The 16,448-nt window shown below is 48.0% G+C and overlaps 1 protein-coding gene across 5 annotated transcripts in view; it reads left to right on the forward strand.

The window, feature by feature from the left end:
* Positions 1-16,448, forward strand: part of PFKL (phosphofructokinase, liver type) — a 300,427-nt gene that overhangs the window by 235,376 nt on the left and 48,603 nt on the right. For 3 of the 5 annotated variants that reach the window (XM_075317821.1, XM_075317818.1, XM_075317819.1), the window contains 2 exons: positions 1,833-1,985; positions 15,477-15,641. In XM_075317821.1, the coding sequence (XP_075173936.1) occupies positions 1,833-1,985; positions 15,477-15,641 (318 nt within the window). The remainder of the gene's footprint in view (positions 1-1,832; positions 1,986-15,476; positions 15,642-16,448) is intronic. The other 2 variants (XM_075317820.1, XM_075317822.1) reach the window with 1 other exon arrangement.

Here is a 16,448-nt window from a genome sequence, read left to right on the forward strand (position 1 = left end):
CACATCGGGTTAATTACCCGATGTGTACTGCAGCTCCATGTGCAGAGAGCAGGAGCCGGCACTGGCAGAGAGAGCGGCGGACGCTGGTAACGAAGGTAAATATCGGGTAACCAGGGAAAGGGCTTCCCTTGGTTACCCAATGTTTACCCTTGTTACAGCTTACCGCAGCTGCCAGATGCCAACTCCTGCTCCCTGCTAGCTTCATTTCGTCGCTCTCTCGCTGTCACACACAGCGATGTGTGCGTCACAGCGGGAGAGCGATGACCAAAAAATGAAGCTGGACATTCAGCAACGACCGGTGACCTCACAGCAGGGGCCAGGTCGTTGTCGTCGTCGCTGTGTGTCACACCACCCTTATGCTGAGCTTTAGGCTATGTGCGCACACAGCGTTTTTCTGACACTGCGTTTTTGGCCGCTAAAAACGCATAAAAACGCACCCGCTGCAAAACGCGCAAAATATGCATCGGTAAAAACTCATGCGTTTTTACCATGTTTTGGTGTGTTTTTGGCTGCGTTTTGCTGCGTTTTTGATCTCTGTGGTTTTTCTGCATTTTTTCCAATGCATTGCATGGGGGGGGGGGAACGCAGAAAAACGCAGGAAAGAATTGACATGTCCATTTTTTTTTTTTTAAGCTCAAAAACGCAGCTTTAAAAAAAAGTTGTGTGTGGACAGCAAAAATGAAAACTCATAGACTTTTCTGGAGAAGCAAAGGCATGCCGTTTTGAGCCCAAAAACACACCCGAAAAATGCACAAAAACGCTGCGAAAAATGCACTGTGCGTACATAGCCTTATAGTTTTACTAATAATACGGTTCTATTCTCTCAAGGAGGTCAGTGTTCCTTGCTAGAAACCAGGAAGTGAGGAAAGTGTAAAGACATGACATTGCTCTGAACTGCCCATGAATATCCACTCTTTTAATGACTTCGTAATACACAATTGTAAAACTTGTTTTCTCAGACCAAGTGCATGACCTTACCATGCTGTTTTTTTGCTCATAACTTCACCGTAATCAACTATTTTTGTAATTTTTTTTTTTTTGTCTTCCTCTTTTTTTAATTAATACATTTTTTTGTAATCTGCATATATATTACAATTTTCCCTGAGCTCTAAAAAAGATAATTAAAGGGAACCTGTCACCATTTTTTTGCCCTATAAGCTGCGGCCACCACCACTGGGCTCTTATATACAGCATTCTAACATGTTGTATATAAGAGCACATGCCGCTGTGTAAAACAAAAAAAATGCTTTATAATACTTACCTAAACCGTCGCTGCGGCTCAAACGGCCGTCTTTGTCCTCCGGTGCTGGCGCTGTCTCTCAGCGCAGATCAAAGTGTGCCAGTGCAGAACCTGATGCCGGCAAGTGTGTATGACGTCGGACGCGTCATGCACTGCGGCTTCAGAAGATGGAGGACGAAGATGGACGAAAAAGGCGGCACCGGAGAATGGAGACGCCCATCTGACTCACATCCACCGCAGCGATGGTCTAGGTGAGTATTATAAAGTGTTTTGTTTTTTTTTTGTTTTACACAGCGGCCTGGGCTCTTATACACAGCATGTTAGAATGCTGTATAGGAGTGCCCAGTAGTGGTGACCGCAGCTTATATGCCAAAAAACTGGTGACCGGTTCCCTTTAACAAACATAATTATGATTCAACTTTATATGTGGCACTGTATTAAACGCCTTTAATACGCCGTATCCAGAATCTCACACTGGTCCATTCGGGAACTTGCATCTTCACAGAAACTTATCAGATTAATTTGACAGGACCGATCCCTCATAAACCCATGTTTATTTTCATTGAGACTTTTTTTTTATCCATTTTTGAAGGCTTACGAAGGAGTGTTACAGCTTGTCGAGGCACGTGAGCAATATGAAGAGCTCTGTATCATTATGTGTGTAATCCCTGCTACTATCAGCAACAATGTACCGGGAACAGATTTTAGTATTGGTTCAGACACTGCGGTTAATGCAACCATGGAGGTAAATAAGATCGTATTTAGGCAACTGTTTGGCAACCTGATATATTGTGGCAAACTTTGCAAAATCTGAACATCTAAAAGGAAATATCAAAATTGGTGACATACATTTTTACTCCTTCAAGTTGCAAACTCTTTTGGCTTTCAAGAAGAGACTTTTTTTTCAATCTCGAACAGAAGGACAAAAGCTCGCTTAATCTTGATTTTCGATATGAATATAGAGAAGCCAGGCCTCACGGGCCTTCTGACTTTTTGTGTTCAAGAGCCTTTTTGTCATTCTCCTTTTGGTTGCTTGTTTTTTGCAGGATGATGTTCTTAAGTGTTCTAATTTCCTGGTACCTCTTTTTGTAATCTTTTTTTCTTTTTATTTAATCTTTACGCGCTTTTTTTTAATGGAGTTACCATATTTTTCGTTATATAAGACGCACCGGATTATAAAACGCACCGGATTATAAGACGCACCCCAAATTTAGAGATAAAAAAGGGTAAAAAAAAAATAAAAATAGGGTCCGTCTTATACTCCGGTGTTTTAACGGAGGTGGGCAGCAGCGGTGGTGGAGCGGGGTCACAGGAGGCAGAGGCTGTGCTAGCAGCGGCGACGGGTTAGTGGTGGCGGCAGGTCAGTGGTGTCAGCAGCAGGTCAGTGGTGCCAGCAGCAGGTCAGTGACGGTGTTAGCGGCGGAACAGTAGCAGCGGCGGGTCAGTGACAGCAGTAGTGGCGGTGCAGACCGGTGTGGTGAGTTCCCAGTTTGTCTGCAGTCCCAGTTCAAATGATGGCGCCTGGAGTGGCGCGTGCGCAGATGGAGCTCTCATCCAGGAGCTCCATCTGCGCACGCGCTTACTCCCATCGCTATCATTTGAAACCGGGACCGCGGACAGACTGTGATACTCTCTGCACAGCCACCTGCCCACCTGCACAGAGTGGCAGCCAGCAGGCCGCCCAACCACACAGAGAGGCAACCGGGACAGAGAGGCAGCCGGCCACCGGCACGACAGGCACCCGGCGCCCGCCCGCATGCAACTGGCCGCCCGCACACAGAGCTGCACAGACAGCCCCCCCCCACCCGGTAAGCTATATCCGGATTTTAAGACGCACCCCTCATTTTCCTCCCAAATCCTCCCAAAGTGCGTCTTATAATCCGAAAAATACAGTAATTACTTTGTTTCTTTTCTAAGCCAAATAAAGTTTTAGACATAAAGGATCACATACATTGCAGACACAGCAAATTAACACATTTTGATGTCCAATAAATCATTACTAGGAATGAATGTGAATATATTTAGTACATAGTAGTACCATTATTAAATAGATAGATAAAATAGATATACAGTACTTGAATATAATATCTCAAAGCATATCTCTGTGTGTTCCTCACTCCCTTTTGCTGCTAGCGCAGACACAAACTCAGAAAATGATCTCTGCTAAAGCTTTGCAATTACTCAACCCTGTACATGCTATAGTCAGTTGCAAGCACAGCATGTAGGGGGTTTGACACTGTTAATTTGCTCCCGTTGACTCTTGATCGACTGTTCCAAACATGATTGTGGGAAGCCGATGGCTGCTATGAAAACCTGAGTCCTAACATAGGCCGTGTGTGTGCTATAGATCACAGCATGTTAGGCTGTTTGTCAGTATAACTTTGACAGGTCAGATAATGCAGTATGCGAAAAAAGAAATTCTGATTCAAGTCCTCATGTAAGGCTAATATTTTTTTTGTTAATTTATTACAATATTTAATTGTTTAAAAAGTAAATTAAAAGAACATACTATTTTCTTTATCGTTCCTTTGGGAGACCCAGACCATGGGTGTTTAGCTTCTGCCTCCGGAGGACACACAAAGTACTACACTTAAAAGTGTAGCTCCTCCCTCTGAGCTTATACACCCCCTGGTAGCCAGTCCTAGCCAGTTTATTGCTTTGTGTCAGGAGGCATACATCCTCACATGCATTCTCATCTGATTTGTTTGACTTTTGGAAAGAGTTTGAAGAAAAGCGGGTCTATGTCTGGACTCCCAGCATGTCCCTTCTCACCCCACTGTGTCGGCGGTGTTGTTAAGGTTGATTTACAAGGCTGCAGCCTTACATGCCACGCTCCTTCACCATCCCTTCTGGGCTCTGGCTTGAAGTGGGAGCCAGCACGGTCTCCATGCCTGGCAGGAGTCCGGTCTCCATCCACAGCCCCTTGAGGATTCTGTTGGACCGGAGCACTCATCCCCAGGGACATGGCCCTGCCTCTCAGCAGCTAAGTACCTGAGACGTTTATGTTGGGGGTCCCGGTTCTTTATTGTAAGGGGAGAGTATGCTGTATGTGATTGTTTTAACTTTTCCGGCGGGTTCTCTAGCTTTTGCCTGAGAACCGCGCCGATGGTGCCTGCTTGTCGGCCTCGCCGCTTAAATTTAGGCCCCGGCTTCGCCGGAGGCCTAGTTTCATTTTCCTGCACTCGCATGTCACTCATGCAGAGGGACAGGTTCGGCTCCTCCCGGCAGCCGTTCTACACAGGGGAGGGACACTCCCCACTGCTGGGGCGTCCCTCCTTCCCTGCAGGTCTCTATAGCCCTCCAGTTCCCGCTCTTTTATAGGAACGCCCTCTTCTCAGGCAGAGTTCTCTCTGCTCTGGGACATCCTGCATTCTGCATCTCTGCTGAGGTGCTGCGACTGTGGGACCGGGCTTCGGGATCTGGAGGGCACACAACACCGCGCTCAGCGGTCTGGTAAGCCACAGCCGGTCTCCGGTTGTGGACCTTTGTATATTCTCCCTGGGGTTCATTCTCTGCAAAGCCTCCACTCCAGCAGCATGTCTCACACAAGGAGCAAGGCTCCAAAGCTTTATTCTGCATGCACTGCATGTAAGCTCCTGCTGCCTGAGCCGAGCACCTATCCACATTGTGATGTCTGCTCTAACTTGGCGGTGCCACAGCCTGGAGTCTCACCCCCAGTGGTCTCTCAGGCTGCTGCTGCACCTGTGATTGAACCCCCGGCCTGGGTAGAGTCCTTTTCTAGGTCCATATCCCAGTCATTTGCTGAGTCCATGGGGCTTTTGTCCAGGACTTTGAATATGCATCAGCCCCCCTCACAGGGTGCCTCTAATACTCTTGACAGAGGACTCCTATCCTCTGACCTCCGTCCATCGGAGCTCACGGAGGATTCATCATCTGATCCCAGACCCCGTCCTTCTAAGAGAAGGCGCAGGGTTTCCTCCCCCTCCCCATCCCACGGCTCTGTCTCAAGAGCTGACTCTCAAGATGAGGAGGATGCCCTCACTGGGGGCTCGGAGGCTATGTATCCCATCGATTTCTCTGAGGGTGACTCAGGTCTTAGTGATTTGATTGCTTCTATTAATTCTGTGCTGTATCTCAATCCGCCAGTGTCAGAGGAGCAACTCTCTTTGGCAGAAAAACATCAGTTTACCTCGCCTAAGAGAGTGAAGAGTGTGTTCTTTAACCACTCCAGTTTTCAGACCGCTGTGACCAAATCCAGGGCCTGCCCTGAAAAACGCTTTCCAAAGCGTGGTTCTGATGACCGGTTTCCATTTCCACCTGAGGTGGTCAAGGAGTGGTCTCACTCCCCAAAGGTAGACCCTCCGGTGTCTAGGCTATCAGCCCGGACCGTTGTGTCGGTGGCTGATGGCACCTCACTTAAGGATTCCACTGACCGTCAGATTGACCTTCTGGCCAAATCCGTGTATGAAGCTGCGGGGGCCGCGTTTTCCCCGACCTTTGCAGCAGTGTGGGCTCTCAAAGCCATCTCTGCTTCTCTAGAGGAGATGCATTCCCTCACCAGGGAATCTATGCCTGAGATGGTTACCTTAACTGCTCAGGCTTCATCTTTTTCATCCTATGCCATGTCTGCCATGCTAGAGGCTGCTCACCGCACTGCGGTGGCTTCAGCTAATTCTCTTGTTATCCGCAGGATTTTGTGGCTTCGAGAGTGGAAGGCAGATGCTTCTTCCAAGAAGTTTCTTGCTGGGCTCCCTTTTGCTGGTTCACGGCTATTTGGTGAACAGCTGGATGAAATCATTAAAGAAGCTACTGGCGGGAAGAGTACTTCCATGCCACAAACCAAGACCAGGAAACCCGCCCAGGGTAGGAATCAATCGAGGTTTCGTTCCTTTCGTTCCTCCAACTGGTCATCCTCTAAGCCTTCCGCCTCGTCCGCTAACTCAGCCAAGGATCAGAAATCCCACTGGCGCCCAAAAGCGCGTCCGCAGAAGATCGCAGGAGGTTCTGCCACTAAGGCAGCTTCCTCATGATTCTCGGCCCGCTCCAGCCACGTCCTTAGTCGGTGGCAGGCTCTCCCACTTTGGCGACGCTTGGTTAAAGCAAGTCTCCGATCAGTGGGTGAGAGACATCATATCTCACGGCTACAGGATAGAATTCTCTTCCAGCCCTCCAAACAGATTTTTTCTCTCAACTCCCAACCTGCTCCAAGGCCGCCACCTTCTCGCAGGCCGTGGCGTCCTTGCAGGCAAACGGAGTGATTGTCCCAGTTCCCGCTCAGGAACGGTTCAGAGGTTTTTACTCAAATCTCTTCCTAGTTCCAAAAAAGGACGGTACCTTCCGGCCCATCCTGGATCTCAAGCTTCTCAACAAACATGTCCGGGTGCGGCATTTTCGCATGGAGTCTCTGCGATCAGTCATTGCCTCTATGACCCAAGGGGAGTTCCTGGCGTCCATCGACATCAGAGATGCCTATCTACATGTGCCAATCGCAGTGTCACATCAGCGTTGGTTACGTTTTGCGATAGGAGAGGATCATTTCCAATTCGTGGCTCTTCCCTTCGGGTTAGCCCACGGCCCCTCGGGTATTCACCAAGGTCATGGCGGCAGTTATTGCGGTCCTGCACCTCCAGGGGTTAGCAGGGCTTCCTTATCTGGACGACCTTCTGGTCAAGGGTACATCCAGCGCAGACTGTCAGCGGAGTGTTTCGCTCACTGTCGCCACCCTTGCCCAGTTCGGGTGGATTGGCAATCTTCCCAAATCCACTCTGACGCCGACCCAGAGTCTCACGTACCTAGGGATGCAGTTCGAGACTTTGCCGGCACTTGTGAAGTTGCCCTTAGACAAACAGCTGTCACTCCGGTTGGTGGTGCGCTCTCTCCTGAGGCCCCGCCGTTATACCCTCAGGCGTCTGATGCAGGTGCTGGGTCAAATGGTGGCCTCCATGGAGGCGGTTCCCTTTGCCCAGTTCTATCTGCGTCCTCTGCAGCTGGACATTCTCCGCTGTTGGGACAAGCGACCTTCCTCCTTACAGAGATTAGTGGCTCTGTCGCCACGGACCAGGAGCTCTCTTCAGTGGTGGCTTCGACCCCTCTCCTGGTCCCAAGGGCGCTCCTTCCTGACTCCGTCCTGGGTGATTCTCACCACGGATGCCAGCCTATCCGGCTGGGGAGCGGTACATCTCCACCACAGAGCACAGGGCACTTGGACTCCGTCCGAGTCAGCCCTTTCACTCAATGTGCTGGAAACCAGAGCTGTGCTTCTAGCTCTCCTAGCCTTTCACTACCTGTTGGCGGGCAGGCACATTCGAGTCCAGTCAGACAACGCGACAGCGGTTGCCTACATCAATCACCAAGGCGGGACACGCAGCCGCCTGGCAATGTTGGAGGTCCAACGCATTCTTCAGTGGGCGGAGGACTCCAAGTCCACCATATCCGCAGTCCACATCCCTGGCGTAGAAAACTGGGAGGCAGATTATCTCAGCCATCAATCCGTGGACGGTGGTGAGTGGTCCCTGCACCTGGCAGTGTTTCAGTCAATCTGCCGCAAGTGGGGCACTCCGGACGTGGACCTAATGGCATCCCGTCACAACAACAAGGTTCCGGTTTACGTGGCTCGCTCCCACAATCCTCAGGCCTTCGCCGCGGGCGCTCTGGTTCAAGACTGGTCCCAGTTTCGTCTGTCCTACGTGTTTCCCCCTCTAGCTCTCTTGCCCAGAGTCCTGCGCAAGATCAGAATGGAGGGCCGTCGAGTCATCCTCATTGCACCGGACTAGCCCAGGCGAGCTTGGTATCCGGACCTGCTCCAACTGTCCGTGGAGATGCCGTGGCATCTTCCGGACCGTCCAAACCTGCTCTCGCAAGGTCCGTTTTTCCGCCCGAATTCTGTGGCACTCAAATTGACGGCATGGCTCTTGAGTCCTGGATTTTGATGGCTTCTGGTATTCCTCCTGAAGTCATCTCCACTATGACTCGGGCCCGTAAGTCTTCCTCCGTCAAGATCTATCACAGGACTTGGAAAATTTTCCTGTCCTGGTGTCGCTCTTCCGGCCATTCTCCTTGGCCATTCTTGTTGCCGACCCTTCTGTCTTTTTTACAGTCCGGTCTGCAGCTAGGACTGTCCCTCAACTCTCTCAAGGGACAAGTCTCAGCTCTATCAGTGCTGTTCCAGCGGCGTCTCGCCCGGCTGGCTCAGGTCCGCACCTTCATGCAAGGTGAGTCTCACATCATTCCGCCTTATCGGCGGCCCTTGGATCCCTGGGACCTTAACTTGGTCCTCACGGTATTGCAGAAACCCCCTTTCGAGCCCCTTAGGGAGGTTTCTTTGTATCGTCTTTCTCAAAAGGTGGCCTTTCTAGTTGCCATAACTTCTCTCAGGAGAGTCTCTGATTTGGCTGCGCTCTCCTCGGAGTCACCTTTTTTGGTTTTTCACCAAGACCAGGTAGTTCTCCGTCCGCCCCCGGACTTTCTTCCTAAGGTGGTCTCTCCCTTCCACCTTAACCAGGATATTTCCTTGCCTTCCTTCTGTCCGGCCCCTGTTCATCGCTTTGAGAAAGCGCTGCATACACTAGATCTGGTGCGTGCTCTCTGGATCTTTGTGTCTCGCACCGCTGCGCTTAGGCGGTGCACCTCTCTTTTTGTGCTAACCACGGGGCGGCGCAAGGGTCTCTCTGCTTCTAAGCCGACCTTGGCCCGTTGAATTAGATCGACCATTTCGGACGCCTACCAGAGTACTCAGGTGCCTCCCCCGCCGGGGATCAAAGCACACTCGACCAGAGCTGTCGGTGCCTCTTTGGCTTTTAGGCACCAGGCTACGGCTCAACAAGTCTGTCAGGCTGCCACTTGGACTAGCCTGCATACCTTTTCGAAGCACTACCAAGTGCATGCTCATGCTTCGGCAAATGCGTGCTTGGGCAGACGCATCCTTCAGGCGGCTGTCGCCCACTTGTGAAGTTAGGCTCCGCCTACTTCTTAGTTTTTTCTGTTTATTCCCACTCAGGGACAGCTTTGGAACGTCCCATGGTCTGGGTCTCCCAAAGGAACGATAAAGAAAAAGAGAATTTTGTTACTTACCGTAAATTCTTTTTCTTCCGTATTGGGAGACCCAGCTCCCTCCCTGTTTCCTGTTGGCAATTTTCTTGTTCCGTGTGTTATCACCGGCTGTTGTCGTGGACAGAGTCTCCGGTTGTTCCGGTTCTTACTCGGTTCTACTTGTGGGTGGCTATTCTCCTTCAGCTTTTGCACTAAACTGGCTAGGACTGGCTACCAGGGGGTGTATAAGCTCAGAGGGAGGAGCTACACTTTTAAGTGTAGTACTTTGTGTGTCCTCCGGAGGCAGAAGCTAAGCACCCATGGTCTAGGTCTCCCAATACGGAACTATAAGAAAAAGAATTTGCGGTAAGTACCAAAATTCTCTTTTTTATGAATAAAAAAACAAATGACCAAAAGAAAATGCACATCTGGTATCTTCTTTATTCTCCTAGTAATGACAGGTACAGCAAAACTATACTATAATTTATCCCACACTCAGCAAAAATATGAAAAAGTATACCAGAATTGATACTTATTCATACCTTCTCACATGTAGTGAAATGAAAAAAATGGGAATGTTGTACATATCATGAAATGGTACCAATTTAAACTGCATCACACCAGACAAAAGATAATCCTTCATATAGCTCCTTTGACAGAAAAATGTTACATTTCTGGCTCTCAAAATATGATGACTAGAGCTGGTCGAACTCGCAAAAAAACGGGACCGGCGGGTTCTTGCTAAATTTAAAAAAAAACAAACAAACCCGATCTGCTCCTGAATCCAGTACCCATATAAGTCTATGGGGACAAGAATCCGGAGATTAAAAACATTGGTGGAAGGATAGGGGGTAGGAGCGCATGCGGTGTACTCACTGAGGCTGTGTCATGGCGGCACACTCCTTCCGGGTCACGCTTTCCCTTCCAGAGCTGACAATTGAATATTCATTGCTTTGCCCGCCCACCGTCGCGTGTAATTGTTGCAGTTCGACATGCCCCCACCTTGAGTCGCAGCTTGTCAGCTGACTGCAACCAATGGCAGGGAAAGCAGTGCAAGTGTCTGCGGGTCAGTATGGTGGTATAAAAATAATTAAAACAATCGGCGCAGGGTCCCCCATATTCTGATGCCAGCACAGATAAAGCCCACGGCTGCAGCCCCCAGCTGTCAGGCTTTATCTGTGCTGTGTATCAAAATAAGCCCAGAGTCACACGTGCAAGGGATTCTCATCACACCACCCGCTACGGCCTGCCAATCTCCGAACGTCAGCGTGCAGGTACATAGAAACACATGCGGCCGACCAGCTCCTGTCAAGATAGTGTGCGGCTGTGCTGGGTGATGCGATGCGAGACTCGTGCGAGTCCGGCATGACATCATCCATCACGGCCTGCCGCTCTCCTTACAAGAGCGTGCAGGTACATAGAAACAGATGTGGTCGACCCGTTCCTCTCAGGAGAGTGTGCGGCTCTGCCGGGTGATTCGACACGAGACTCGCGAGAGTCTTTCACAAGTGTGACTCCAGACGAAGAGAAACGACATGCGGCTTTTTTTTATTATTAGTTAAAAAGATAATTTAAAAAAAAAAAACAACAAAAAAACGACTTGCGGTCCCCCCCCCAATTTTTGATTCCCAGCCAAGATAAATCCAGCTGGGGGCTGGTATTCTCAGCCGCAGCCACCCGGTATTGCTGCATCCATTAGGTGTGACAATCCCGGTGCTTTAGCGGCCCTTGAGTTGCCCTGGTGCTGTGGCAATCGGGGTAATAGCACGGGTTAATAACAGCACACAGCTGCTACTAAACTCTAGGTTCGCGATGGCACAGGCGTCTATGAGATACCTGCATCAGTAACCTGTAAATAAACACAGAGAAAAAAATCCTTCCACACGAGGTCCCACACCGCTTACAGCTTTGCTACATCTCACAGCGAGGGGCCATAGAACACGATCGCCGGCTGTGAGTGCAAACCTGACTGAGCGGCGATGAGCAATGACTGCAGGCAGACACTGTCACAGGCTGGGGGCTCGTCTGACTGCAATCAATCACAGATGACAGGACTGCCGGTGAGAGGGGGAAGCACAGAAAGCTGTGTGTATGCAATGATCCTAATGCGCAGTAGAGGAAGTGAATGCTCGACCCGGAAGCAGTTTGTCGCCATGACTCTTTGTCTCTAAGTATGAAAAGCTCGCTTCATTCTTTTTTCTTTATTTTTCTTTAATTTCCCCAGTGCTGAATCCGGATTGTACACCCAGAATCCCGAGCATCTCTGAAACCGCGCGGATCCGGATTATAACAGTCCGGGTCCGCTCAGCCCTAATATCGACACAAAAATAATCTTTTTTTAAGCATTTATGGTACAAAGGAAATATAAAAAAAATAAACAAATAGTAAAATAAAACCATAATCCCCCTACATGACAGAATGAAGTTAACACTCTAATTTGTGCAGCAAATAAAAACCATAAAATGTAAAGATGTTAATGAACAATAGCAGAATTGCTATTTTTTTTCTTTCCATAAAGTGTTAACAAAAGTTAGATATCAGGTTGTGAATAAATGGTGCCACTGACAAATGCATCTCTACCAGCAAAAAAAAAAAGTCTCAGTTATGAATCAATGGAAAAAAATATGGCTCCTGGAATGCAACAATGGGGAAATAACAGTGAGGAAATGAAGGTCGTACTATGCCTGGTCCTTAAAGGGTTATTTATGCCTCAGCAATGAACAATAACCCTGAAAATAAATCAGTAAAAGGTCTTTCATTCCACTGGATGTACCCCAAAATTATTACTACTGTATAAAGTACAGCTAAATTGAAGAGAAAAAAAAATGACTGAGCCTGCAAGATAAAGCTAGTTAACTGAAAGGTCAACTATATAGAGGTAGTAAACATAAGCAGCACTGACGTTCTGTTCCAACTTATTTTTTTTTTTAATTTAGTCATATACCTTAGTTTAGGTGCTTCTTGACCCTGGTTAGGATTGGTGGGGGTCTCACTGGTTAGGATTGGTGGGGGTCTCACTGGTTAGGATTGGTGGGGGTCTCACTGGTTAGGATTGGTGGGGGTCTCACTGGTTAGGATTGGTGGGGATCTCACTGGTTAGGATTGGTGGGGATCTCACTGGTTAGGATTGGTGGGGGTCTCACTGGTTAGGATTGGTGGGGATCTCACTGGTTAGGATTGGTGAGGGTCTCACTGGTTAGGATTGCTGGAGGTCTCACTGGTTAGGATTGGTGGAGGTCTCACTGGTTAGGATTGGTGGGGGTCTCACTGGTTAGGATTGGTGGGGGTCTCACTGGTTAGGATTGGTGGGCGTCTCACTGGTTAGGATTGGTGGGGGTCTCACTGGTTAGGATTGGTGGGCGTCTCACTGGTTAGGATTGGTGGGGGTCTCACTGGTTAGGATTGGTGGGGGTCTCACTGGTTAGGATTGGTGGGGGTCTCACTGGTTAGGATTAGTGGGGATCTCACTGGTTAGGATTGGTGGGGATCTCACTGGTTAGGATTGGTGGGGGTCTCACTGGTTAGGATTGGTGGGGGTCTCACTGGTTAGGATTGGTGGAGGTCTCACTGATTAAGATTGGTGGGGATCTCACTGGTTAGGATTGGTGGGGATCTCACTGGTTAGGATTGGTGGGGATCTCACTGGTTAGGATTGGTGGGGATCTCACTGGTTAGGATTGGTGGGGGTCTCACTGGTTAGGATTGGTGGGGTTCTCACTGGTTAGGATTGGTGAGGGTCTCACTGGTTAGGATTGCTGGGGGTCTCACTGGTTAGGATTGGTGGAGGTCTCACTGGTTAGGATTGGTGGGGGTCTCACTGGTTAGGATTGGTGGGGGTCTCACTGGTTAGGATTGGTGGGGATCTCTCTGGTTAGGATTGGTGGGGGTCTCACTGGTTAGGATTGGTGGGGGTCTCACTGGTTAGGATTAGTGGGGATCTCACTGGTTAGGATTGGTGGGGATCTCACTGGTTAGGATTGGTGGGGGTCTCACTGGTTAGGATTGGTGGGGGTCTCACTGGTTAGGATTGGTGGGGATCTCACTGGTTAGGATTGGTGGAGGTCTCACTGATTAAGATTGGTGGGGATCTCACTGGTTAGGATTGGTGGGGATCTCACTGGTTAGGATTGGTGGGGATCTCGTTGATTAGGATTGGTGGGGGTCTCACTTGTCATCAGGAAGTTATCCTCTATTTCTAAGACTACAATAAAAATATTACATTTTCAATAGATTTACTTTGGAGGGGGGGACTTGATAAAAAATCACAAGAATGTTTATTTTATGCATTATTCTTAAAAATGTGTAGTGAATTTTTTTGTATTTTATATATAATATTTATTCACTTATACAGCGCCATAATTTCCACTTCACTTTACATACATCAGCAACACTGTCCCCATTGGCACTCACATTCTAAGTTCCCTATGTATTTGGAGTGTGGGAGGAAACTGGAGTACCTGGATGAAACCCACGCAAACACGGGGAGAACATACAAACTCCTTGCAGATGTTGCATTTTATTTTAAAGCAATTTTAATTTCTTTTTCTCATTCATTTTTATGAAAGAGAAAGCAGCATATAAAAATATCTGAGTTGATAAAGCGATACCACAAAATCAAACTGTGATTATTTTAATTGTTTTTATTGACTTGCAGGTAACGTCTGGCTACAATTTTATAACTAAAAAAAAAATGTGCAAGATATTGTCTCCAAAAATGCAGGGGTTTTTTTTCCTGAAAGAGGCGAAGTGTGAAAACACCCTTAGGGTAAGTTCACACAGTGCGTTTTTCGCGGCAGTTTTGCGCGTTTTTCGGGTGCGTTTTTGGCCTCAAAACTGCATGACTTTGCTTCCCCAGCAAAGTCTGAGTTTTCATTTTTGCTGTCCGCACACAACTTTTTTTTTAAGCTGCGTTTTTGAGCTTAAAAAAAAAATGGACATGTCAATTCTTTCCTGCGTTTTTCTGCGTTTTCCACCCATGCAATGCATTGGAAAACGCAGAGATCAAAAACGCAGCAAACTGCAGCCAAAAACGCACCAAATCGCAGTAAAAATGCATGCGTTTTTTGCCGCGTTTTTTTGTTGCGGGTGCGTTTTTGTGTGTCTTTAGCGGCCAAAAACGCAGCGTCAAAAAAACGCAGAGTGCGCACATAGCTTTAGGCTTTGTTCACACGCTGCGGTTTTTGATGCGTTTTTTTGGTGCAGTTTGTTGCACAAATCTGCAGGTCTAGCCTTATGCCATCAGTCATTAAGAATTCTGAAATGCTGTGTGCATGTTGGTTCTTTTTTCCTTGCAGTTTTGGGTACAGAAAAACGAAGCAGCATGTCAGTTGTTTGGTGCGTTGATTTTTTTTTCTGCGTTTTTTAGCCCTTCCAGCCAATGATTTCACTAAAAAAATGCACCAAAAGACGCATATGTTTTTTCTGCTATAAGGTGCAGATTTCATGCAGCAAATGTATGCACTAAATCTGCAGCGTGCGTACATTGCCTTAGATTGTAACACTACTACCGCCCATTGTTTGCAGTTGTTCTTTGCCGCATCACGCTCAAATAATCACAATATTGTATAGACCGGAGTACAAGGTTAGGAGGGTGGCAGATCTTTGTACCGTATGTGCCGACGCCTCGGTTTACACGACCCATCCTGATGTGTAAGTGAATTACAGGATAGTAGTCCTATAAAGAGCATTTTACAGCTTCAAAAAGACTCTTCCTAACTTGTTTACTGTTAGTAAGGGTGCGTGCCCGCGATCAGTATTTGCAGCGTTTTGGATGCAGCATGCTTCATCTGCGTCCAAAACGCGTTGTACAGTACAAGCATAGTGGATGGATTTCTAGAAATCCCGTGCCCACTGTGCTTGTTTTTTCCACTGCAAACAGTGACCTGCGGTGCGTGTTTCTAGACCGCAGCATGTCAATTGTTTGCTGCAGAATTGCATGCGTCCTCCGTAGGGAGAACACAAGCAGGAGACTGCAGTGCACTGAACCCTGATCGTGGGCACAGTGAGCTGTAGTCTCCTGCATTCTCCTGCGGAGGTGACGCGTGGCCCCGCAGGTCTTGACCCGCTGCATTCTGAACGCAGCGAGTCCTGATTGCGGTCACATACCCTAATGGATATGGTTTGAGAATGTATACAGTTGGTATGCCACATAGAGATAACTTGTACTCATTGGCCATTTGAACAATCCCTCACTTGGATACACTTCCTCACACTTAACATAATTAATTTTGTTTCTTGATGTTTTTAGAGCTGTGATCGCATTAAACAATCTGCGTCTGGTACAAAGCGGCGTGTCTTCATTGTGGAAACCATGGGTGGATACTGCGGCTATCTGGCTACCACGGCAGGTATAGCTGTCGGCGCCGATGCTGCTTACGTTTATGAAGATAAGTTCAACATTCATGACTTAAGGGTAAGATAAAAGTGTGAAATCTTTTATGATTGATCAACGTTTATTGCATTTTTCCAAAACACAACTGAGTAGAACATAGAGGAATAAACGGTAACATACAACACAGGAATACGTTTCATGAGCCACGCATGTGTACAATAAACGTCAGCACCCTACTATGAAAAAAAAAAATTAAATGTATATACTCAAGTGACTCAAGTGCTGGAGGAAGTTGGTGCCGCCCTATAATCTGCTTCTCGGAACCAGGGGAGGCCCTGAGTGTAACCCAACGGAGGTTATAAGATGTCAAAGTAGAGTTCCCCTTATTCCTCCCCAACACAACAGTAGCAGTGGTGATGGAGGGTAGTAAGAGGAAGGGAACTATGGGCGTGGGGAAAGAATCAGAGACTGAAGAAGGGGAATAGAGACATGAGGAAAAAGGAAGAAAAGGAGACATGAGGTTGAGCATGAGAGTTTAAGTATTGTGAAACAGAATAAGAGACAAAGAGACACCTGTAGGCCCAGGGGTGCCAAGCATCAGTCGAGTAACATCAGGAAGTCTGGGGTCTCTTTGAAAAGGATCCAGGGCTGCCAGATTTCTATATAATTATCATTGGTGTCATTAGCCTTAGCAGAGAGCTCCTCCATGAGGTCTATGTGGGAGAAATCTTTGAGCCACTCCTCCATAGGTGGGGTATCTGGTTTACGCCAATACCTGGGGATAACCAATCTTGCTGCTGTCAAGCAGAATCTGAGAAGACCCTACTTCTGAGCTCCTTCTGAGCTCCTTCTGAGCTCCTTCTGAGCTCCTTCTGAGCTCCTGTAGAA

Source organism: Anomaloglossus baeobatrachus, chromosome 7 (genome assembly GCF_048569485.1).
Source record: "Anomaloglossus baeobatrachus isolate aAnoBae1 chromosome 7, aAnoBae1.hap1, whole genome shotgun sequence".
Classification (NCBI taxonomy): Eukaryota; Metazoa; Chordata; class Amphibia; order Anura; family Aromobatidae; genus Anomaloglossus; species Anomaloglossus baeobatrachus.